This window comes from Erithacus rubecula (assembly GCF_903797595.1).
Source record: "Erithacus rubecula genome assembly, chromosome: 8".
Classification (NCBI taxonomy): domain Eukaryota; kingdom Metazoa; phylum Chordata; class Aves; order Passeriformes; family Muscicapidae; genus Erithacus; species Erithacus rubecula.
Window position 1 is genome coordinate 26,974,756 of NC_136659.1, and position 25,803 is coordinate 27,000,558.

Here is a 25,803-nt window from a genome sequence, read left to right on the forward strand (position 1 = left end):
CAGCATGGAGAAGTCTGGGGTTTATAGAGGAGCGTGGTGTTGGAAGATGAGAAGTTGAACTGTATTGGAAGGGAATTATTCAGAGCTCCTAAACTGTAAGTCTAAAGACTGATTGTTATTATTTTAGTCAGTGACCTATTTGGAAAACAGAGGTGTCTGAACATAAAAATACATCGAAGTCACCAAGTTAGGAGGTATCATTAGTATAGGGAAAGCTCAGAATATTGCACAGCAAAAGCTGAATATCCTTGAAGAGCGAGGCCACAGAAGTAGTGTGGGAGGTAGCAGCAGACAAAATTCTGCAGGAAACCTCCAATGACACTGAAAGATTTTGTGTTTCAGTGCAGCATGGGCATGGAAAAGGCAACTGAAACTCTAAAATGCAGTAGGAGATACATTTCTAGCAAAGCAAGGGAAGAATGAACATCCTTGAATAAGATTTAATAAGATTTTGTTTGGAATAAAATGTATTATTGTATCAAAGAAATCTGGGTTCTTAATGAAATGGGTACAGCAAAGGGCTGTTAAGGGGAGACTGGAGAACCTTTCATGAGAGGACAGCATGTATAAGGGGCTTGTTTAGCCTAGCAGTTGAAAAGTGAGATGTGGTTTGATTACTTTCTGTAAATACATCAGGAAGGGGAATATTAAGGGTAGGCCATCAGCATGTATGAGCAAGTGGATATAAATTGGCCATGAATAATTTAGACTATCAATCAGGTGTTCTTTATCCACCTGCATAGTGAGGATATAAAAATTATAGGGATGAAACCATACCTAGTTTTTTGTGAAGCTCACAAAATATATTACATGGCCCACGTGATCCAGTTGCCTGCAGTACCTGGGGACTGGATTTGATAATCCAGAAAGTCCTGCCCATCCTGTCTCTTAGTGGGTGTCTATTACAGTGAGCCACCACCTCCATCTTATAATGTTATTAGATATTACAGTACCTATAATCCCTTCAGTCCTAAGAAACCTTTCTATGCTTCTGAATTAAATTTCAAATAGAACAACCTAACTGTGGATTACAAAGCCATATGTGTTTTGTTTCTTACTCATTAAATTTGTTGTGGTGATTACCGTAAACAAAGACATTTCATTAGGGACTGAGAATTCTTACACTATAAATTATAGTGTTTATGGTACAACTGTACTGACAAATAATTATTTTTTTATTTATTGTAATTGTTCAAATGGCTCCTAATGAAATTTTTGGCCTCATGAAGTGATCAGCTTGGAATGACTTTCCTTTCTATGAAAATATTTAAATACAAACAAAGTCTGCCAATGTGTTCAATTACAGTCATGCAAGGAACTAAAGGGATTATGTGTACCAGGAGTATATACATGTGGCTTTTCAGATCAGCTGCTTCTACCAGAAAGGGAATAAAGTAAGCAGAAAAGCCCCAAAGAGAGCCCACCACTGTTGGAATGGCTTGGGACATGATCAACAGAAAACTCACTAGTGTTATTTCCATAAGCCCATAATGCTTATGGCCCTGTAAATAAAAATACATTAACAACACATTGCTTTTCAAACTAATTGAGATGCAGTGTGAAGATTACTTTTCAGAAATAGGATGTTCTTTATGCAGGAGATCATACTGGCCCCTGCTGCAACAAGAGCCATTGGGATAATGCTGTATTTTGTTCTCACATCTGCATTTATTACCAGTGAGAGACTTTCTGTGACATTCTGAGGTTCCTTCAGTCTTGCAAAGCCCTTGAGAGTTAAATACCAGTGTTCCAGGAAAGAAACTTGTGGGCCCAGCACAGGACCTTAAGACTGAATCAGCAGAGGAAGTTTTTAAAAAAGAAAAGCAGGGAAATAAACTGCATATTCTGCCGATCATTTTTATGACCTTGCTCACCCTTCTGCTGATGCTGTGTTAGAACAGTTCGTTCCAGTGAGTATAATCCTTGCTCTTGCAGTTATGGACACAGGTTTCTATAAAACCTCTAAGATCAAATGCAATTTTTTTGAGTGCAAAATTGTTAGAAAGTCATGGGCTTTTAGCCAGTGCCATGATTTCAGGAGCTTGATTTGGAGTGTAAAGGCCTCATGATGCAGCTGGGCTGCATTCCATGTGAATTCACTAATTCCACATACCTGTTTTTTTGTGGGAATTGACATTACTATCCAAGAAACAGGAAGCATATTAAAGGTTGTTAGTCTGGCTTTTAGCTAAAGCCCCAGCTTGAATAATACCTCCAGCTTCAAGCTTTAAGACAGATACAAGAAAAAAAAATGGTACAGAGAAAGGAGCAAAAGAACAAGAAACATGTAGTAAACAGAAGGGGGGGGGGTTGCCTTTTGGGTTTAAAATAAAAGAGATTAAGGCTTTAGGTTTAATTAGTAAAAATCAGAGAAGGCTTTTATTTTCCCCATAAAAACAGTTACACAGTGGATCAGTAATCTGATATATTTCACAGTTTAATTTGCTGCAAAAAACCCTGAAGTTTAATTTTCCTTTCAGAACTTTACTTTTGTGCTGCTCCTGTGACTCCATCACTGATGAGCACAACTACTGCCAGCTCCTCAAGCTGGATATTTTCCCTTGGGGAAACTTGATTTAAAAGTCATGTTTAAATGCAGTGGACAGAGCCTAAGGGTTTGTTTTCCCTACCTTTAGCAAACCGAAGGTGAGGTGTATAAATGCAGCTGGACATGTCTGCTCCCTGCAGTGACTGAGGAGAAACAGCAACAAAGAGCTTCTTCACAGAGAGCAATTTCCAGATCACTGCACTTTTGTGAGGTGAATCCTGTCCCAACTCATCTCTGAGCATTTGCTGCTGGGCTTTGCTTTCAGCTGGCTCATGAGACACTTAGCAAGTGCATTGCCTTCTCTGTTTTGCTGGTTCAGAGGCACCTCGATGGCATTTCTGGGGGTTTGGCACCGTGGGCACTCCTTTGTCACCCGTCCTTCCCACCCTGCTCTCTCTTCAGCCTCTGATACTGTCCACACCTCTTTGTCTCCTCATCTCTTTTCCTCATTCTGAAACACCTCATTCCTCCACTTTGGCTTTCCTTTGCACTGACTGGATTTACTTCTGATAAATCAGTTTTATCTCTGGCTGCAGCTCTCACTAATGCATTCAGTGCACGCTGCCCCTTTGACAATGTTTTACGGCTTCCGTGTCTTAGGGGAGTCAATGGGACAAGAAAAAGACACAATTTAAAGTGTAACTGGCTTGTTAGCCATGCAAATTCCTGAATAACAGATATGATTTAAGTTCACCATGAGAGCTGGGAGTGTTGGAGCTGTAGCCTCACTTCTGACTCTGCCACTACCTCCCTCAAGTGACCTTGTGTGATTTATTTAACCTCTTGGGGCCAGGTTCACCTGAAAATAATGTGTTTTTTTCCCCTAGGAATCTTAACTAATAAATGTATATACTTGAAACCCTGTTTATGTAAATGCAAAATGCTTATCTTTTTTTCTTTAAAACATTTACGAAAGGTTAAGAGAATTTTAGGGTTGAAAGATAAACAGTTCAGAAGAACTACAAAAATTAAAATTACACATGTATGCACTTATCACAAACCTTTAGACAGCCTCTAATTAAGTAATCACTAGTTCTCTGCATTATAGTAGATGCTATCATAAGCTGTTAAACTGTGCAGCAGCTTGTAATATTGTGCACTCTGTTTATACAGGATAAGGACCCTCTGGAAATTATTCAGATTACTGTATCATCATCTGAACGTGTGCTTCACTTCTGCATAGTGAGTCAGGATTGAGATGTTGCCATGCTCCACTCTACAAAAGCCTGACTGGGAGCAGTTTTTTTCTTGACATGATAAGATACTGCCTTGCAGATGCCAAGTTGTGTATTCAAACACACAGATGTTCCATCCCTTGCAGACCTGTTCGTGGTGCACATCCTTGGCAGTTCCTGCCAATAGCCAGCTTCCACTGAGACAAGGATGCTCAGGAAAGGCTCTCCAGAACATCACATTTTCTTGATCTTTTATGTTCAGAGAAAAATAACCTCACCAAACAAGTGACCTCTCCTGCTGTGGCCCCTCTGCTCCTTCCTTCCTCTCTCATATCTCCATGCCAGCTCCATCTTCTGAACCCTCTCTTCACTACTTTCCTGTCTTGAGTCTGCTCTAAAAACAATTTTTCCTTTTTGTCAGTTTTCCCTCTGTTACTCAGCCTCAGATCTACAGTCAGTCCCCTTGCTGTGGCCTTGCCTGACTCAGAGAGCTCGAGCCCTTGGCTTGGCTGAACTTTACTTGAAGCACAGAGAAGCAAGCAGGGAGGCTGGAAGGGTGAGATTAATCTCCAGCAATAGTAATTTCCTCCTTCTAAGATCCAAGAGATTTTTCCTCACCTGCATCACTGGAATAGGGAGTGAAGCGATGCCCCTCTGATATCCAGGGTTGCCATAGGGATCCACTTAAAATTGCTTGGAGAAGGCAGAGTTGAGGTGGCAGAGCATTGACTTTCTCCAGCACTATCTTCCTGATCCCCTTGCTCCTGAGTACAGCTCAGCAGAGTCTCAGAGTCCAGCGGGTGAGATGTTTTACCTCCATCCCAACGCTGCCAGCTACAGGCACTTGGATAGTGAAGTAGTAACAGATGGAAGGAGAAATTAAAAGGTATTAGCGAGGAAATAAACTGCTTTCATTTGAGATTTGAGCCAACAGACTAAAACTGTGTGATTTGGTACGAAAAGAGTGAAGTCAAAGTGTGATACAAGGAGAAAATTATCCTTGTATCCATAAAGTACTTTCAAAATAGGAACCTCACTTTAGTTTACTAATGAGGTTTGCAAACTTTCACATTGGTATTGTCACTTATTGTTGAAACATGCCCAGTTGATTTGTTGGGAAATGAGTGAGATTAGCCTAGGATCTGGTCTCATCTCAGTGCACTTTAGCTGGTGGCTATTCTGTCCCCGTCACACATGTGCCTGCAGCCACGCTCGCTGCCCCAGCAGAGGATCCCAAACACACCTGGTTATTCACACAGTGCCAGGCATATGCCAAGGGCCGTGGGAGCCATTAAACCTGGAGGACAGCAGCCAGCGACCGTCAGAAGCTATTAGACGGGAGAACCCGCAGAGCAGAGCTCCGAGAGCTCAGCTGTGCTGACAGCAGAGCGATTTATCCTGGGGAGGCTCGGGGTGACCTCACCGCTCCCCACAGCTCCCGGGACCAGGCGGGAGCGGATCTTCCCCGGGCACAGCACAAGGGGACAGTCGGAAGATGGACCAGGGAGGTTCAGATTGGTCATTAGGAAGCACTTCTTCACAGAATGGGTGATTTGACATCGCACTGGGCTGCCCGGGGATGTGGTGGAGTCACCCTCCTAGGAGGTGTTTAAGTAAAGACTGGATGTGGCACTCGGTGCCCTGGTCTGGCTGACATGGAAGTATTGGGTCATAGATTAGTCCCGACGATCCCGGAGATATTTTCCAACCTGACTGATTCTATTATAAATTCAGCCTCATACAAGGCTGTGCGAGACAGCGCAGGCGGTGGCTCGGCTGCTCCCGCCCGGGCGGTGAGAGACACCCACGCCCGGCAGTCTGGTCGTCGCATCCCAGCCACGCAAAAACAGCATCCCCTTCACACACAGCGGTCCCGGACCCGCTCCGCAGCCTCCAGGCAGCTGCTCACTCCCCGCGGGCCGCCGGCGGGGCTCGCCGGGACCCCTGAGGGCGGCCGGGACCCTGAGGGAGGGAAGGCGGCCCGGAGCCCCTCAGGGCGGGCCCGCCCCGCAGCGGCGCGGCCGCCACGCGCGAGGGCGCTGCGGCGCGAGGACGTGTCCGCTCCCACAATGCCCGGCGGGAGCCGCGCGCCGCCGCCCCGCTGCCCAGGTACGGCTCGCGCCCCCCGCGCGCGGCCGGCGCCGTGAGGGGCGCGGGCGGGGCGGGACCCGCGGCCGGAGCCGCCGCCCGGCCCTGCCCGCCCGGCCCTGCCGCGCCGCCGCCTCGCTTCGCCTCCCCTCTCCTCTCCTCTCCTCCCGCCTGCACGCCCCGCCGGCCCCGGGCCCGGCCGCGGAGCCTCGGGGCCGGCTGCGTTCTCTCCTCAGCTGCGATCGGCGCGGGGCCGCTGCTGTCCCGGGGGGTGGTGGCGGCGGCAGCGCCGCTGCCGCGGGCAGGGCGGGCGCGGGAGGCTGTGAGGGCCGCTCGGGGCTCCTGGCAAGCGCCGCTCGGTAGCAGGAGCCCGCTGTGTGTAGGGGTCTCCGCCGCTCTCCAGGCTCTGCAGGAGGCTGGGTGAAGTTTGGTGACCTGGAGCGGTGCAGGTTCGCCTGAGTCAGTGCTGACCGCTGAGTCAGCGCTTTGCTGCGGCTGCAGATGGTCGTGTCGGAGCTGCCACGTAAGTAGGTGGTAGGTGAAAGGATCAAGCTCCCGAAATCTGGGATCCAACTCGTTCCGTTCCCTTAGTTTTTCATAGTTGTTTGGACGTTAGGAGAAATTTCTTCAGAAGGGGTGATTATACATTGAATTGGGATGCCAGGGAGGTGATGGAGTCACTGGGCCTGGAGCTGCCCATTAAGGAAAGACTGGACGTGGCGCTTAGTGATGGATGGTGACTTGGTTGTGTGCAGTCACAAGTTGGATTCGAAGATCTCAGAGGTCTTTTCCAACCTCATTGATTCTGTGAGTCTTGGTTCTGCTTCTGAGGTCTCTTTCCCCCTGGCTTTATTGGAGAGGATTATATTGGCTGGTGATTTAGGATTATTCCTTGTCTCAGCATATCAGTGATGTCAAAGTGGCTTTATTTTTTGTGTCCTGTAGTGCTCCAGTTTGTAACACGAATTTCTGAAGTATGATGTAGAGTGAAAAAATTAGAGCTCCTTCCTGTGTAATGCAGCTGTCACAACCCTCAGAAGAGGGGACGATAAATTGTCCCAACAAGTTTTGTCTTTATTCTGTGTCAGACAGGAGTGCAGCTTGCACATGCTTCCCAATTTTATATTTTATGGAAAGTTTTTATGAGAGGCAGACATCCCAGCAGGAAATGTTGTGATTAGGTTGGCTGAAGGCTATCAAGTTCAGGAGGGTTTGCTATTACACTAGGTCTATTTAGAATTTTGAGAAAGATAGATTTTTTTAAAGGTGAGGTATCCTGAGCAAATCATAGTCACAAGTCACTTTCAGACACTTGTTAAAAGTGTTACAAGACCATGTCAGGTGGATTTAAAACAATTAACTGTCAGATCACATGTTAGATGACAAATTTGTTGCAAAAAGCTGGAATGTTCCAGTTTCTGTTTTCAGTGTTTCTAGGACTTTTCTAGATGCTGCTTCAGGATCAAGTACCATCATAACAGCAATAAACAACATGATAATTTAATATGTCTTCAAAAAAAAAAAAAAAGTACAGTGAAACAGGCTCTGGTTTCCATCACCTAAGGTTTCTCGTTTATGGGAGGAAATGAAATCAGGCACGTGTGCCAATTCCTGGTTGTGAAACTGGACGCTGACATGTGCATGAGGAATTGGACAGCTCTTGGGAAGGGGAGAAACAGAGGAATAGCCACCCTGCTGACTCTTGTGTCTGTGGCCAGCTTTCTCCATTCTCCTCTTTTCCATGAGTTCTGCCAGTCCTCATTTGCAGGGAGGGCTGTGAAGGGGAAATCAACAACGCTGGGACAGAAGTGAACACTAAGGGAAACAATGGTGCAAGCATGGAGTGATGCGTCTGTGATGTACTCTCCCGATTGGTGTTCGTGTGGGGGTCAGAATCCCTCTTAGCAAAGGCTTGTGCTTTGGTTTTAATAGCCCTGGTAGTTTTTCTGTGGACTTTTGCCACTTGCCTCTTAAATTCATTCAACATTATAGCCTGTGACAAGGGGTTCCACTGTCTGGTGACATGTTTTGGACCCTCTGTGAGCCAAACACCTGCTGGTTGGATTTGGTATTCCTCAGTTCTGTCACGGAATGAGACAGCGAACCCAATCTGTTTATTTCCTTGCGCCTATAAGATATTTACAGACCATTTCTAGTGGAAGTGCAGTCTTTTGTCATTTTCAGGTGGTTGAGTGATACAGAATTTTTGGAGGAAAACATATGAAGTATGTAACGATTTGGTGAATTACTTTATGCAACTTTGAATAGATGTTTAAAAAAGACATTTAGAGGTAGCTCTAAAAGCACTGCCTTACCTTTCTTTGATCTTTAAATATATAAGTGCATATCAAATTTACCACTTGGCTCCTTTCATAAAGCTGTATTGTTTTGAGAGCTGGGTAAAGTAGATTTAGTAAACTTTTTTCTTTGTTAATACATTTTGAGTAAGGGCTGAATGTTCTGTTACAGTGTGTGTATTATACATCTCTTGACATATGTATGATCTTCCAGCCAAAGTAATTTTCTTTTATTAGCTTTGGTTTTTAGATAGCTTTCTGATTCTGCTGTTAGGAGGCTGAGAAAAAAGTTCATATTCTCACTGAGTGGATTTTTAAGATGATGGTAACAAAACCTAACTGGTGTAAGATCTTCAGCTCAACACAATTTCTACCTTGTTTGATTTCATAGTATATTAAGGGAATTGGCAGGTTTCAATAGAGGCTTGTATTCTATTATAGAGCCTGCATTTCTCTGAATATAAGTAGGAACCTCAAAGAAAATTTTGTTCCAAGATTTATGCAAGTCTTTATTTACATACAGAATAGACTTAAAGTTGAAGAATACCCCTGAAGATGTCTTTTTTGTTTTGTTGTGTCTGCATACCTGCTGTTGTTAGTGGTATTTATGTTCTTTGTCGTCCCTTGTAGGAGCAAAGCAACTATGATGAGATTGAACATTGATAATCTTAATACTTTGGAATTAGAGCTGTGGTTGTGCTGTGTTTTGTTCCTGACATGTTCTGAGCAGAGGAGAATATGGATTAATCAATCACAGTGGATGAGGGGAATGATGTGGTTCAGAGTCAGAGGTTGTGTAAACCTGAGTTACTCCTGTACTGTGCAGGTAGATAGCATGTATTCCCATTTTAAATTCCTGAAGTGATGAGACTTCCTGGACTTCACTTAAAGAACACAGAAACATTTTAATATCTCTATTATCCTACTTGCCTTTTTCTTTTATTATCTTTTCAGTAACCTCCCTTGGCTATGTTCAGCCTTTCTAATATGTATGGTCTCACAAAGAGAGCTGAAGCTTGTTGTTATCCAGGAAATACATTTATTAACTTTTTCTTTTTGTTCTTATCTCATCAGATAGCTCAACATGAACTTTAACCGTCAAGATAATTTAAAAAGTGAACAGAATAAAATCTCTTCTTCTGAGTGCTGGCTGCAGGATTCTGAGGTTCTCCAGCAGTACAGTTCCTATTCACTGCCTTTTCCTGAAACAGGGCATGGAGCTACGTTCCTTTCTTCATGTTAGGTGCTAAGGAAGTTACTTGTTTCATCAAGGGAAATGCAGATCCCTGAAATTGCATTTTGTGCAAGTAAGTTAATGAAGGGGTATTTAAACTTTGCTATTGCATCATTGTTCTTTTGTTTGTATTGATACAGCTCCCAAAAGTCCCTGTTAGTATTGAGTTCTGGGTGGAAGAGACAGTTACTGTCAGGGAACCAGTACAGTTTAAAGTTCCTCTGCAATTCTGTTGTGCTCTTGAGCTGCTGCACTGGTTATATAATTAGCAGCATAATTAAGAAAATGAATCCATGTGCATTCCATGGGAATTGTCCTTCTGGGAACACGTGAACTCGGAGCTTGGTAAAAGTTTCTAGAACTGTGGGTTTACTTTCTTGATTGCTCCATGCCAGCAGGCTGATCTAGAGGAAGTCCTGGAGTTGGTGGTGTTTTCTGGTTTTGTGTCCAGCTGATGGAAGTACTTTGTTCAGGAGGGAATTCTATAATGAATTGCAGAAATAAGAAGGGCACCTGATAAAAGCCCCAAGGTGTTCAGCAGAGTGCTGAACAGTGGCTTCCACTGCTGTTACAGCTTTGAGGAGAGTCTGATGTGCTGTACAAGTAAAATACAAGGGTATTAATTTGGAATTTATTCAGCTAATGGGATGGATCTCAAAGGAGGTTGAAGTTTGACTGCTGATGAAGCTGAATTTACTAAACTGAAAATGACAACACATTTTTAGTACTTTATTATATATTTCTTCTACTCTGAGGAGTAAATAACCTTGAAAAGCCTGAATATTGTTGATTATTCATTAAGTATCCTGATGGATATGTAATCTTTGGGGAGTGGTAACTAGAGAAGATGAGACTTGAGGTAAAAATAGCTATTTCCTCTCTTTGAAGAGGTAGTGTCTTTTGGGTAAAATTTGGATTTCTGACTTGTGAGAATGCAGTCATTCATCTGCTGAGGCTTGTAAAGCACCCTTAACGTCATAGTTTGAAAGGTGCTGTAAACATGTCAGTATCACACACAAAAGCATATTTCAGCTGTATCCAGAAATCTGTTTTCTTTTGCAGTTTGTGACTGTATGGGACTTGAGTAGCATCATCTGAGGGAGGCAAAAATATTTTTTCATAGTGTCTGAAGTGATAGGTGTAGTATATGGTAGGAGTCTGCAGAGCAGTTTTAAGAGCTGAGGAAGTGTTTGCTTTTGGCTTCATATAAATTCTAGCAGTTCGCCCACTTGTAGGAGAACTAATTTGTGTACTGATGCTTAGCAGAGAAGTAATCCTTTCAATACTTGTCTTTCCAAACTTTTGAATGTTTTGATTGAATGTAAGGGTTGAAGAACTGTTTTGTGGCTTGTGTAGAGTAGTAGGTCCTGTTCAGTTAAGATTCTAGTCTGAGTTATAGTTGAAAATCCTGACTGTGCCCCAGTTGATCCCTGAACCCACTGTACAGCTTAAGAAGTTTGATTAATCACAGTTGATTCTGTTGTTTCTGCTTTTACCTTTAATTCTGATTCCTCCTGATTTGTGTTTTGTTGCAGGTTATTGTTAACTCTTTTGGCAATGTCTATGATTTTATCTGCCTCTGTGGTCCGTGTGAGGGATGGACTTCCACTTTCTGCATCTACTGATTATGACCAGAGCATGGGAATGCAAGAATGTAGAAAATATTTTAAAATGCTCTCAAAAAAACTTTCTCAGCTTCCTGATAGATGTACTCTGAAAACTGGACAGTATAATATAAAGTAAGGCTTTTCATTTAAGTATTTGCAACATCCTAGGTAGTGTCTCTCTGTAAGTGTAGATGTTAACTGTTCACATTATAAATGCTTCATCAAACTAAGATTAATTCTTGGCACTATTTATGTATCAGAAATTTAAAGCCAAGAAATTGTAGAAAGATTTGAACCTCTCAGACTTTCATGGAAGTTCCTTTATGATGCACAAAGTCATAGGGCATCATCATGGGAAGTGTGCCTTTACACTGAAAATAGGTTTGGATTAGATATTCAGAAGAAATTCTCTATAATTTCAAGATATAAGGCTGAAGTAGATTTTACTGCTTTTGTCTTTGATTACTTTTAATACTGTAAGTTATTCAGCAAGATTTTAAAGGAATTTGAATGTATCATGAAAACCAGAACTCTAATGAATTGCCTAAATATAATGGAATATGTATATTGAAATATACATATTCCTTTTCTGATTTTGTATTTGTATTTGGTTGTCCTTGCAACTGTCTTCGGAGAATTATTAATTCTGCATTCTACAGAACAAGTTTTATTTCTTCCCATGTTCTAGAAAGAGCCAACAGCCCTCCCCCCATTCTGAAGATAAGGTTTTGCATTTTTGGGCTGCATTGGATCACATATTGTACATTTGAGATGGATGAGAAGCTGTTATGGGACAAACCTGCTGTGTTTCTGCACCCTAAAAGCTTTGTTATTTTCTGTTTCACAAGTGTGTGCATACACACACATATAGAGACATACATACATATATGTGTAAAACAGCTTCTCCTATGATTATACAATGTGGTGCTCAAGTAAAACATTGCCTAAAAGTAACTTGTTTTTCTTCTAGAGTGCTGTTGGACTTTTCAGTAAACATTTATTCCATTTCTACCCCAGATAAGTTTTTGTTTTTATGGTTATAGAATATGAGATCAGACTAGAAAAGCAGTTAATTCACTGAATTTGAATTTGAAATTTTGAATATGTTTTCTCAATTCTAGTTTTATAAGTTCTCTGGGAGTAAGCTATATGATGTTGTGCACTGAAAATTATCCCAGTGTCCTGGCTTTCTGTTTCCTGGATGAGCTTCAGAAGGAGTTCATCACTACCTACAATATGATGAAGACAAACACTGCTATCAGACCATACTGTTTTATAGAGTTTGGTAAGGATTTGACTTTTTTTCCCCTTCATTTTCATACTAAGACAGATGAGTGTTTGCATGGATGCAATTTAATGCACACACAAAAAAATATCCAAAGCAGTTTATAGCTCTGTTTCAGGTGGGTTTAAAATCTGATTTAACTTGTGTTAGAGTCTGTGGGGAAATACTTCTGGGGGCATTAAATTAGATTACTAGAGTTTTATTCAAACTTATTTCTGTTCGTTCCAGTAGGTTTTGGTTAAGCCTTATGTGAGCAACTCTGGAGTTCATCTTCTGGTTAATAATACCAGGAGTTGTTTGACTTCATGCCTGTCAAAATACTTAACCTGTGAAGTTATTGAGTTTCATGAACTTCTCAAGTAAAATATTGCAGTTTCATGTTAGCTCTTAGCTGTGCTACCTCTTGTTCAGTACATGAAAGGGGGAAATTTTTAGTTGTTTATGATGTAGTGGAGCATTTAATATTCAGACTCCAAATGCAGTTCATCTCATATATACCAGATAACAGCTGTTTTGAATTTCATTAATATATGTTGCTTTAATACTATCTGTGTAATTAGATATTCTTATGAAACACATTAGAGCAAAAAACTGCAGTTTTAAAAACACAGGGAAGATATTCCAGTTGGTTAATTCCTGTCTATAATTTCATCAGTTATTGACAATTTCTGTTAAACATTATTGCCCTCCTTGTGAAGCTTTCTATGAACACTTTTTTTCTTCCACAACATATTTTTTCAATAAGGATTTTTACTAAACTAACAGAAAAGCTAGAATAAGCGAAGTAAATCCATTCTATTAGAAATGCATTCAGTCTCATGCAATGAAAAGTCATTAGTTTCTTCAGTAATTACATAATTAGATTTTTAGAGCTTAATTTTTTTAACTGCAGAATTAAATAACCCATGATATATTAGGCACAAAACAGAAATAGTTTTTAAAATCCAAGATAAATGCAAATATCTCAAACAATATATTTAAGTTTGTGAACTGAAAAGCTGCATGGTCTTGGATTATGTAATTAACAAAGTCCATAGAAAAATACCTTTTCATTTTAAATTTGCACAGATAATTTCATTCAGAGGACCAAGCAGAGATACAACAACACACGTTCTTTGTCAACAAAGATGAATCTTGCTGATATGCAGACAGAAATCAAACTGAGACCACCGTATCAAATTTCTGTGTCAGAACTTGGTTCAGCCAATGGCTTTTCTCATGTACCTGTGGGGGTATATAAGGGTACTGGTAAGATATCTGCAGGTAAGTTCCAGACTTTTGTTGTATCCTTAAATGGGGCAGATGCAGCAAATTTTTCTTTTTTCTTTAAAGAAAAAGCTTTTTTTTTTCATGTTTCTAAAACATAAAGCTGATATGATCTTATGTGTATTTTAGCTCAGATGCCTCTTGCCTTTGTCTCTTGCTCCAAAGGCTTACCTTCCCAAGGCACTCAGAGGAAAAAATGTCTCTGTTCAATGGACTTTACTGTAGGAAAAAAAGCCATGCAAAAGAAGATGAGCACTTAACAAGATGATTTTTATTTTTTGACCTTTTAAGATTTCTGAAAATTTTTGATATTTATGCCCAGTAAGATTCAGTGTTGACATAAGCTGAGAGCAGTGTCAGGAGTTAGAGCAGTTGGAGAGAGAAGCATCTCTTTAGGAAGCCTCTGCAGTGGTGAAAATCCAAAGAGCTGTACTGGCTAAAAGATGCACTGTCTAAAATGAGTTCCTTGTGTACAACGTTAAGAATTGCAATTTTGTGTAAAATGGCCAAGTTAATTTAAGTAGTCATTAATTTTTTTAAACTTCAATTTACTTCATGTAGGAGGTAAATGTGGAATTCTGGGGTTGAGCTGGGTTAGAGGTTTGTGCTGTTCTATGAATCTTTAGAATGGGTTTGAGGCCCAGCTTCAGACATTTCCCAGTGGGACAGAAACAAAATGTCAAATCCTTGCACTGATACATGGACTCCACATGAGATGCTGATGTCATCTGATTTCAGTCCTCCAAGTTTAGTGAAGGAAAATCATAACTGGAATGGAATGGAAGTGTTGATTAATATATCTCCCTTTTTTCCCCCAGAAGTACTTCTGTCAATAAATTATTCTGAGCAGAAATGCACTGATGCTGTTCACTTTACAGTGTCAGAGTACAATCATAAATCATAGAATTGCAATTGTAAATCCAAACACCTCCTACAATGTTGTAATAAATGAGATTTTGTGCAGTTTATGTATATGTATATATTAGTAGGATCTCTTTGCCAGTATGTTATCCTTATTATGTACTTACTCATAAGGATTACTCTAGAAGATTGAAAACTGCTTTCTATGGAAAATGAAAACCAAACAAAATCAGTAGGATGCCCTGTTTGTACTCTGGGGCTCTGATTCTGAGAATTCCAGGTGCTATGAGACAGTGTAGAAATAGCTTATAATCTCTGTATTTGCAATTTAACAGTATTGGAGTTAGAGTCAGGAAAATTAATAGAGGAAAAGGGTGAAGATGTTTAAAAGAGTGAAATCTTCTAAGTAGCACTGTACATACCTTTGTCATTTTTTGCATGTATGGGCTCTTTTTAAAGGTATGTAATGCTGTGATACCACTCTTCTGTCACTTTTGATTCTTATTTTGTTGTTTATTATTGATGTTCTCATGTAATCCTGCTTTGTGGAAAGAGTTATGGTGGCAGAAGGGGCAGCTGGTTAACTCTGAAAATTGTCTAGATTCAAATTTCCTGCAATTCGAAAAAGAAAAAGCAATAATCATGAGAGAACTTAGCCTGTGACGAAATTGGCTGTTTTTAAAAAAGTTGTTCATGTAGTGGGAGAATTTTTGTAACTTTTTTGAGTAAGTGTTGGAAGGTAATACAGACCTAAATTAAAAAGTGTAGGGATCATTTTCCTTTGAACTGAAGAAGATTCAGCAATAATTGGCAGGTGATCTTCTATTTTTTTTTTTACTTACCTCTCCACAACTTCTTACAGAAACAATTCTGCTGTCCTGTTCTTTCCATGTCATTTTCCTTCTGTTTCTCTTTCAGTTGCTTTTAACTTTCTTCTTCCTCTGAATTCTGTAGATCCGTGTTCAGTTATCCACTTCCTTCCTTGAGTTGCTGTAGAAACTCACCATCAAAGGGCTGTACATTATGAGAGGCTGGCACTTTGCTACTTCTTCAGCTCTTCACATTTTAGATGCTATTGAATAAGAGTGTCTTTTTTAGAAAGTCTGCTAATGGTTTTGTAGTTCTTTACATTCATCACTTCTCTCCACCCTTGAAAAGAACTTTCTCTGGATGTTTGCTGCCCACTCATTTGGCTGGACTTCCAAGTTTCTCCTTTGCTCCAAGGACAGATTTCTCACAAAAAGATGTTTTGCCTAGTGGAATTTCCTGAATATGCTCTACTGTTAAAAAAAGTAGGACTTTCTGGAGTGAACTGTGTTAAATGAAGTTGGAGAGCATCCAGAGGTGGGAAGTTAGGTGGATGCAAATCTTGTTTTGTTGTGCAGAATGGCAGAGAGGGGGGGGTGAAGCAGCAGCTCTCCCTTGCTCCCACTGTGGCTGGGTGTGGAGCCAGGGTGTGGAGCCCAGGCCTGAGTGCTGGCAGTGCTTGCAGCAGCAGCCCTTTGCCCTCCCAGAGCTCTGCAGTGCAGTGAGGAATAGGGGTGATTCTGCATGTGGGAAGCATAAAGTGTGCAGATTATGGATAGAATCTTCCTGCAAAGGTACATGTAGGTGTTGGCAGGCATTAGAAATAGGGTCACAGTGTGCTAATGTGGGATCTTTCAAGTTAGGATGAAATTACTATTTTCTGAGCTTTTTTTCAGTGAGGAAATATTTGTCAGATAAAAGTTACTTTTTGCTTGATGGCATACTCCATGCTTTTGATATTTGGTTTTTGGATTTTTGTTTTATATTTTAGTTTTAAATAAGCATTCTTACAAGTAATGTAGTTTCTCATGTCATGTAAATTTCATGAATTTTTATTTAAGTGTCAACATTAAATTCAGAATTTGTGCTTCATTTGAACTAATAATTTTTGATATGGCACTTAATCATATTTCTAGGATTGATGGATGTACCAGTTCGAAGTCAATTGCCCTTCACTCTGCCTTCTCTGACATTTCTTCTTCATTCTTTTGGTTTTGACTTCATCTTTTTGTATATAAATGACTCTTGTTACTCTGATTCTAACACTAAAATTTATTAAGCCCTGGAGAGTTTAATGACATTAGTAATGGTACATAATGCCCTTTATATTTTTATTTTTTTCATATTTTAATAAGAGAGAAGTTACTGTTTTATGACCCTTCATACACTGTGTTGATTTAGCTGACCAGCTGCTAAAATGCTGTTTTAGCACATGATGATTTTAAGTTACCCAATACATGAGAAAAAGGAGATTTTCTGGAGAGCTGCAAGTGTAGAGCAGTGAACTAATTTTATCTACCAGTTAATAGAATGTAATTACTTTTGGCTAAAAACAGTCATATACACCCTCAGCTTTTTGCCACTCTAGATGAGATGGTTTTAAAAAGCCAAAACAAAACAACCAGTTGGGAATAATTGAAAAAGAGTGGTTTGGTATGCAAATAGCACATCTAGTTTATCTAACCTTAACTGAGTGATTGCTGGGAGTAATGTGCAGTTAGAAAGGCAGTGAGCTCTCAAACATGGGTTATGCTTTTGTTTAAGAAAAAGAACTCATCCTGTATTTTATTTTTGTGTTATTGGACACTCTTAATTAGACTGCCCTGCCTGCTTATCAATGTGAAATAGCTTTTGTTGGGGTTTTTTAGGTTCTGTAACTTCATAAGCTGTTTGAAAAACCTTTTTCCTGGATCTGTGCAATACAAACAACCGGGATTGACATCCCCTCTCTCTATTAATGTTACAGTTCATTAACCTCATTGTTCACATCTTCACACTTGGTTGATTTGAACAGAATGATTTGAGTACAGCTCAGTAGTCCCATTGTTGTCCCAGTGTTGCCCAGACTGTTAAGAGTTTTGCATTGTTTTTTCACATTTGCTTTCTGTTACTCATTATGGAAAGGGACAGTAATGAGGAACATACATAACTGTTACATACTTGTGACCCTAGAGAAGCTTGAAAGAGCTTGGAAAGTGCATGGAAGGAAACAGTGTTTTAATTTTAATGTGTTTTACTTGTAAGAGGCTAAGCACAATCTGGAAGGTTCATATAAGATTGTAATACAGATCCCAGCTGAGTTTCAGAGCTCTTCATGTGTGTCTTTGGTAGCATTTGCTGTGTTTTTAAGGAAGGGGACTGTGATAACTTTGCCTCAGTGTTCTGTTCAGCAAACAAGCTAAATCAGTCTCACTAATGGGTTAGTGTTAGAGAAGAGTGCAGGTTGTGGGAGAAGCTCTTGTACATGACTTATTAACTGGTTACTAATTATGGACAGATTTCACTAGCAAGTGAATCTTTTACTATTAATTTCCTGACATGTTTGAGCAGCCATCAGTACTATACTAAATAAATTAAATGTATTGAGATAACAACTAAATAGAACAAGACATTTATATATGTGAACTGGAGGAAAGTTTACTTTTTGTTAAACCTTGTGCTGAAAAATTTACAATGTTTTGTCATTTTGGAAAGGAGAAATGACATTTTGTGGTTTGCTTCAGTGATCTCTTGAGCTAGAAGACACTGACAAATGAGATTATTATTTTACCAAATTTCTGAAAGCATTGCTTTGACCTTTGATATCTTTTTTGGATCTGCTTTGCAGCTCCTCATCAGCGTCTGGAACCTGTGACTCTGCCAGGGATTGTCTCATTTGTCCTTAGTCTGTTATGTGGAGCTTTGAATTTAATCCGTGGCTTCCATGCCATAGAAAGCCTTCTGCAGGTATTGTACATGTTTATGAATTTAAAAGTTATGCATCATAGCTGTCACAGTTTTCATTTTAGAAGATGCTGTATGAGCTTTGTGAGGTCAGGCCACTGTTACAAAACCTGCATTGTTTGTGATCTGTGCATCCTCCTTGAGCTGCCTCATTCATCGAGGCTGTGAGTTTCAACAGCAGTGGAAGGTGGGTGGCCAACTCCTTCCCTTGTACCTTGGTAGCAGTGAGGATGTGAACATAATGTTCTATTTGCTAAATTTATGCCAGGGTATGAGGTGTTCAATTTCTATAGATGCTATTTAAAAGCACAGCTTTGAAAATCTGGGCAGTTTTATTGAAAAGTCCACAGAGCGGGAATCTTTAAACAGGTTTTGTAAAATTGTATTTTAGAGAACTTTTGTATTTGATAAATCTTATTTCTCATTGTGTATTGAAAGGATCAGTGTCAGAAGATTGCCAAGTGATTTCTTCTAAACTCCCCTCACCAAACAACCTCCCCCAAACATATTTTTTTGTTCTGTAAAATCTCTACTATGACTCTTCTTGTAGCCTTTCAGCTTCTTTCTGTTCCATTTCTTGTGCTGGTTGTTTTCCCACAATTGCTGCAGTGTCACTAATAATGGTTTGTGCTTTCAAGCAATTCAGGTGAATATGCTGGTAGTACTTGGCAAGCATGCACAGAAATTTCACGTGTGTTGCCTCAAAAGACCCGAAGACTTCCTTACCATTTAATGGCTGTTATTGTGAGGATAGACATAAAATAGAAATAGATAGAAACTAAAAACCCCATGGAAGTTTTCTGAGACAAAATGGTAATTCTCTTGCTTGGCTGGTAGATAGTCATTTTATTCAACATGTCTGGACTTCATAGAGTCATTTAGGTTGGAAAGGACCAGAGTCCAACTGTAACCCAGCTCTGCCAGGTTCACTAAGCCATGTGCCCAAGTGCCACATCTACAAGGCTTTTAAATTCCTTCTGGGAGTGGTGACTCAGCCACTTCCCTGGGCAGCTTGACAGCCCTTTCAGGGAAGAAATGTTTTCCCTTGTGCAACATGAGGCTGTTTGCTCTCATCTTACCCCTTGTTACCTGGAAGAAGAGACCAATCCCCACCTTGCTACAATTTCCTTTCAGGTAGTTTCAGAGAGCAAGCCTCCCAAGCCTCCTCTTCTCCAGGATAAACAGCTCCAGTTTCCTCAGCTGCATTTTAAGTCTTGGTCTTTAGGCATTTCAGCAGCCAACTGCAATACTTTTGATACCTAATGGATTTGGTTTTTTTTTTAGGGAAATAAGGTAAAGAAGAATATCTGTATTCCAGTTATATTACATAGTGTTGTAAGATATGTAAAGACTGAATAAACAGAACTGTTGAATCTCAGGATTTTGTGTAGACTAGTGGACAGATGAACAAGGTTAATGAAAATGTTCCATGCTAGGTCCTTCTTTTTGAGTTATCTTTGGTTTGTTTTTTAAAGAAGGAACGAGTGAGCCTACATCTCTACTCTATGCCCAGTTAGGTTTTTCTGTGTTATGCACAATTTCCTCAGTTTATAAATAGGAATGATTTTAAAGTATGCTTTAGTACAATTAGTACTGAGCAGATTTCTGTCAGTTAGTGTGATGTTGCTAAAACTTATTTTGTTACCTTCCTGCCACTGATTTTTTAAAAAGAACACCAATGTTAGATTAATCTATTTAAGTGATGACAGGATATCCAGTTAATTTTATTCTCTGTTATTGCATCTGGAGGTAATAGATTGCAGTACAGATGGAAGATAATTTTTGTGTCTGACAAACGAGGCACACTAAAAATCCATTAAAATTTCTCTCAATTTACTTTATTATGGAAAAATCCACAGGGTTTAGGGAGAACGGATCCAAAACACAATTAATGGAACGTGTTCTGAGGAGTCATTCAAAAGCATCCTCCCTGAATTACTGTTTGCTTTATAATCAGTGGTTTTATTTGGGTGTTAATAAAATCCTGTTACAATCTGTAAGTGTACTCCACAAAATATGCAGTGGCACTGGGGCAAAGAGTTACACACTGGGTAGAAGTTACTGCATTGTGTAGGTGATTTTTATGTGCACACATGCAACGTTTTTCCTGGCCAGCTTCACACTGAACATATTCTCAGCAGGCACAAGTTGTACTTGTGAATGGGCCACCATCTTATCTTCTCAAGTCATATTTGCTCTCAAGGACAAACATTTGCATGAGTGCCCACTGTTTTCCAAGGAAAGTTTTTGGTGATTGTAGGTGTTTGCTAGAAATGCAGTTAGAATTGTCATCGAGCATGGAAATTTACTCTGCTCAGCCCCGTAGGAACTGTAGCAACCCGTTTGAATAAGTTGAAGGATTTGTTTTGTTTTCTAAACACAGAGTAGAAAAATCTGTCACTTCAGGTAAATTCTTCCATCTTTCCTTCAAGGGAACCTTATTTTCCAGGTCTCTCTGATAAATTCCTGTGCTGCTGTTTGCTCTCACTGCATGAGCACAGTGTCCTTCATTATTCTCTGTGCAGAGTTTTACCCCACCCTAGTGGCCAGTTCGGGTGCTTTCCTGTTACTTCGTTTCCATTTTGTGAAGCCTTATGCACGCAGAATTCTATGAAGTTGCTGTTAAACGTAGTTACCAGTGCTTAGACTTGAATTTTCAAAGGCATCTCGAGAAGATAAATGTCCAGTGCTAGAGTTGAACTTCCTTAAAGCTTTTGAAAATCTTTTCAAGAGTTGTTTGTTTGAATAAACATTTTGGTCAGACTCCAGATCATGATTTTTTTTGCAGACATGTAAGTAAGCACTGATTAGTCCTAATTCTTGGTTAATGTGGTAAAGGAATTGCTTTACATCCCTGTGTGAAACTGTTTTAAAATGCAATAATTCATAACTTTCATAGTGTAAATGCCTGGTGTTTCACTTGTTTTGTTGTAAAACATGGCTTTTTGTTTTATTCTTGCAGAATGAAGGTGAAGATTTCAGCTATGTTATTGCATTTTTTCTTGGAACGGCAGCCTGTTTGTACCAGGTGTGTTTTTCTGTTTGCATAATTCAGTAGAGTTTAGAAACATTACCCAGTCATGCATAAGTGTCATCATGTTTTCTTAAATGTCACAGATACTTGAATAGGGTGATTATAAAAAATATTTTGTGCTCTGGTTTTTTTTTTCATTAATTCTAAATTATTGTGTAGAAGTAGATTGATACATAGAGCTTACGTTTGCTGGCATTTTTTCTCCAGCTGGATGATTAAGACATTTAATTAAGACATTTATTTCTAAAGTCACAAGCAGTGGAGGTTATATTGTTTTCTTGATATAATAGTTTCATAGTTCAAGTAGACTTAACCATCTGAATAAACAGATTACTGCTTCTTTCCTTTGGGCAGATTTGAAGTAAATGCAGTAATACCTAAATACTGCACCCGGGAATTTTCTTCACTTTGTACTTTAAAATTCATCTCCTTTCTTTTCAAAGCTTGTGGCCACTTTTCACTGTTTTTCTTTTCCTGCCTGACACTTCCTGTTGCTTTTCTTGTTTGTCAGTTTCTCATTTCTGCATCTGAATTTGACTTTCCTTTATAATATATAGCAAGGTGCCCACCGACATCTGTCATTCAGTGACACTGCTGTGACATTAACCTGTGTCTATGTCTCTCATGCTCAGTTGCTGTTATTGTAGCTACTTTGACTTTTAATCTTAGACTTGTAGAGTATGCAGTTTTTTCTTGTTTCTGTCTGCCAGTGTTTGATACTGTGTCAGACAATAATACCAGAAAATGCCTTTCTATCAGTGTTTTATCCAGGTTATCTGTAATCTTCATTCTCTTCAATTTATCTCTAGCAAAATGTCACAATGTGACTTGTGTTCTCCAACGCTCCTTGACTTTCCATCAACTTCTGCCTTAAATAATTTAGATTGGTGTTAATTTTCCATGCCAACAGTCTGTTCCATATCAGATGAAGTAGAGCTCCTCCATTCTTTTTTCATGTAAAAAATAGACTTTTTCTCTGCTCTCTCATACTTAAAACCTTATTCTTTATAGAGTATTCATGTCTGTCCATTGAGACATGAGGATGTGTGTCTTTCCTCTACTGATTGCCTTGAACAGAGCTGTCTGAAAGAAAGAATCCCTGCAACTTGGAATATAAGCCTTTTATTAATATTCCAAATACATCTGTTGAAACTCTGTTTCCCACCCTCTGGTAACACCCCTGCAATATGTAGATTGGTCAGTTTTCAGAACTGAAGGATGTTGGTTCTCTGGCATGTTCTGATGTTCTTTGGCTACAGTTGGCTCAGGACATGAATTCCCTGTGTTGCATGACAGCACATTTCACTTGTCACTCACTCACCAGGCATCCATCATGCTATATTGTTGTTCTGTTAATAACAACACAGCAGTGTGTCTCTAGTTCCCAAGAAATATTTATAACTCAGGTGTGCAGGCAAAAGAACAGGACCCACATGAAATATAAAGTTTTAGGCTTACTGATATATCTAGTGTTGCTTCATAGTTTCTAGTCTTTTATGAAGAAGAAAAAGTAACAACTGACTCAGTTGTTCCAGAAGTGTAAAGTGTCAGAAGCTGGGCCTTCAGTCATCTCTTAAGATTAATTAAAAAAAAAAAAAATCTAAACTAAAAAATCAAAATCTTCTCTGAAGTAGCACAGAGGAGCCTTCTCCATAAAAGCATGCTCTGTATAACACTTGCATAATAACACTTCCCTTTAGTAGTAGAAAAACAGCCCTCAGAAGTTTCATAACAGTACTTGTTACAGTAAGCTGTTAAAACTGTGGTGTTTTGGCCTTTTCATCTGTTCTGTAAGGGGCAAATCCAGTAGTTCAGAGCTAGACCAATGAAAGATATACTTCAGAATTTGTGAAAAACAGTTCTTCAGTGAAATTCACAATCACGTGGCATCATGTTACAGTAACATTTTTAAACTACTGTTTTCAAGCCTTTATTAATCATTTTGATGAAGTATATCCTGACTCTTATTTTAATCTTGGAAGTAGTCACACTTGTTCATACATTGTCAGTGGAATTGACAACACTAGGAAATTATCTGAATTCTTATTGCTGAGATACCAGTAGCAACTAATTGCTCTTTTAGATATGATTTGTGAAGTTGTCAGCACAAGTAGGTTGCATTTAGTCTGCTCAAAATGGCCAAGATTCAGAACACTTCTGTCTAGATTGTGAAACATGTAGATTATTATTCATCTGGGCTTTTACTTTGCTTTGGAGGAAGGATGTAAAAATCTTACTCATAGTGCCAGTCCTCACCTCTCTGACAATATTTAGATATCAAGACAATACAAGTAGCTTTGCTGCTCTCAGCCACTTACAGTGGAAATTCATGTTTTATAACAAAGTGGTAGAGTTCAAAGAGAATATAAAGTAACCTCAATAAATTGCATTGTTCAGTTGCCCTTTTTTGAGGAACATGAAAAATGAAAAGAAAATTAAGTAGAGTTTTTTTGGCTGATAAAACATGGCAAATGCCTGGGAAGAACAGAAATGGCACTTAGATAATCTGATAATGGATGGTGTTAAATCTGTGTGACCATAGTAATAAATCTACTAGGAACAGATTGGAGTAGAAAGTAAGCATAAATACTAATGTTATCTACCTTAAAGCTCAGAAAAAAATTTCCTTCAGCAGAAATGACCTGAATCCTGGGAAGGGACAAATGATTTTTTAAAACTTTGTAGCAGTTAAGGGAGTACTTCAAACAATAGAGAAAATAAAAATAATCTCTGGGTAAAAGCTGTGTCTTTTTAGAGATAAAAACTGAGGCAAAAGACTTGAACAGATTTCCATTTACAGTAGGAAGAAGGCTGAGTAGGGAAGTGTGGGCAGTCCTGACAGACTGTTACACACAGTGTGCAGAACATTGCCTGAAATGTGGTAGAATTGCAGGAGAGTAGTTGTCTCTCTCCAAATGAGATCAGTCCTGCAGCAACTGAAGCAGGGCAGTGGGTGTGGGCTCTGCATCTGCCAGGTAACCCTCAGCATCACCCCTGGCAGGTGGCTGAGGGATTGCCTTGTGCTGAGCTCTGGGGTGCTGGTATTGTCCCTGTCCTTCCCATTACCTTCCTGAAGAAGGCAGTGGATGTTCCTTCTCCACTGCATGAGTAGAACAGTTTATTTTGACCAGAGATTGCCAGGAACATCCACTGTCTTTTGCCATGGGCCACTCATTGCAGGCTGTAATTAATTATTATGAGAGAGTTGTTGTCAGAGTTTAATGCAAGCAAAATGTAACCTTGTATTGGTATCAGGTACTTTTCATCCTTCTATGACTGCTGGATTGATACTGTTCTTCCATGCTTGTTTCAGACTTTCCTTGGTTTGGGCTGTAATTTTTCAGTGACAAGATAGTTTTTTCAGTAGAAGTTAACCAGATAACTTCAGTAGAAGTTATTTTCCATGAAGTAACCTGATTTCTTTTTTATTTCCTGACAGTGTTACCTGTTTGTGTACTACACAGGCTGGAGGAATGCCAAATCCTTCCTGACTTTTGGGTTGATCTGCCTGTGTAACATGTACCTGTATGAACTGCGCAACCTGTGGCAGCTCTTCTTCCATGTGACTGTGGGAGCTTTTTCTACCTTACAGATCCGACTGCGACAGCCCCAGGGAAAGTCCCCTGATTACAATGTCTGACAAGTCCTGGAACATTGAGACCAAGTCTTGTTCCAGTAGTTACTCTCAGGAATGTAAAGCTGTTCTCCAAAAGAAGAAGCTGTCTGAATGGGGCTTTTTTTTTTTTTTTTCTTTTTTTTTTTTTTTTAATAAATCAGTGTAAGATGCCTATGGACATTTTACACTTGGTGGTTGAACCTTTTTTTTTATTTTTTATTTTTTTTTATTTTCTTGAAAAGGACACAAAAGAATGTGGGACTAGAGGAGGAAAGTGATGCATATCCATGCAGTGAAATGTATGTGGGATAGGACTGGTGGCATAAAAAAGCTTCATTCATACATTCATGGAGATAATCTGATGTGGAATTATCTGATGGTATCACATTATCTGATGGTAATGTGGAAGCACATTTTTACGTTAATGGAGGAATGTGTAGAGTATGTTCTGCATATTGTGCCAGCTTTTCACTTCCGAGGTCAGTTTTGCCTTTGTGAGGCAGTAGGGAATAGGCTAAACAAATAATAATAATGCTATTGCATATTAGCAAACTAGCTGTGGAATATGTAAGATACTAAATTTTGGAATGTTTTGTTTCGCATTGATATATATATGAATGTTTTCTTAATTAAAATGTAACCTGGAAACTCAGTTTCTGGGGATTGGCTTCACCCATGGTGCTCTGTCTTGTGCTGTAAGTTCTTTTTATGTGTTTTCATTATGGTTTTCTTCTAATTATTCTTTGAAATTGATTTATATAGATAAGGTTCATTTTTTGTAATTATTCAAAAAGTTCTGCCACTAAACCCAGGATTCTTGCGTGCTTCATGTGTTTGGACTCTGGAAGGGTTGAAAGAGAACGGATTGGTGAGTAAATGGAGTGACTTGTACTTGTTGGAATACTGTTCTTCTTTTTATATATTCTTCCTTACTTTCAGAAATGGATGAATAATTAGCTCAAACCTGAGACAGACAACTGGTGACAGGAAAATAATAAATCAGTCTGATTAGCTTAAACAAGAAATACAGGGATTGTGTTTA

General features: G+C 39.5%; 1 protein-coding gene across 1 annotated transcript; it reads left to right on the forward strand.

Annotated features, from left to right (window-relative positions):
- Positions 1 to 5,754: 5,754 nt before the first annotated feature.
- On the forward strand, positions 5,755 to 25,433 carry SEC22A (SEC22 homolog A, vesicle trafficking protein). The gene is made up of 8 exons (XM_079311028.1): positions 5,755 to 5,832; positions 9,183 to 9,415; positions 10,878 to 11,081; positions 12,071 to 12,234; positions 13,303 to 13,497; positions 17,996 to 18,114; positions 21,074 to 21,139; positions 24,585 to 25,433. The coding sequence occupies exons 3-8, from the start codon at positions 10,900 to 10,902 to the stop codon at positions 24,783 to 24,785; spliced, it is 927 nt and encodes a 308-aa protein (XP_079167154.1). The 5' UTR covers positions 5,755 to 5,832; positions 9,183 to 9,415; positions 10,878 to 10,899; the 3' UTR covers positions 24,786 to 25,433.
- Positions 25,434 to 25,803: the final 370 nt, after the last annotated feature.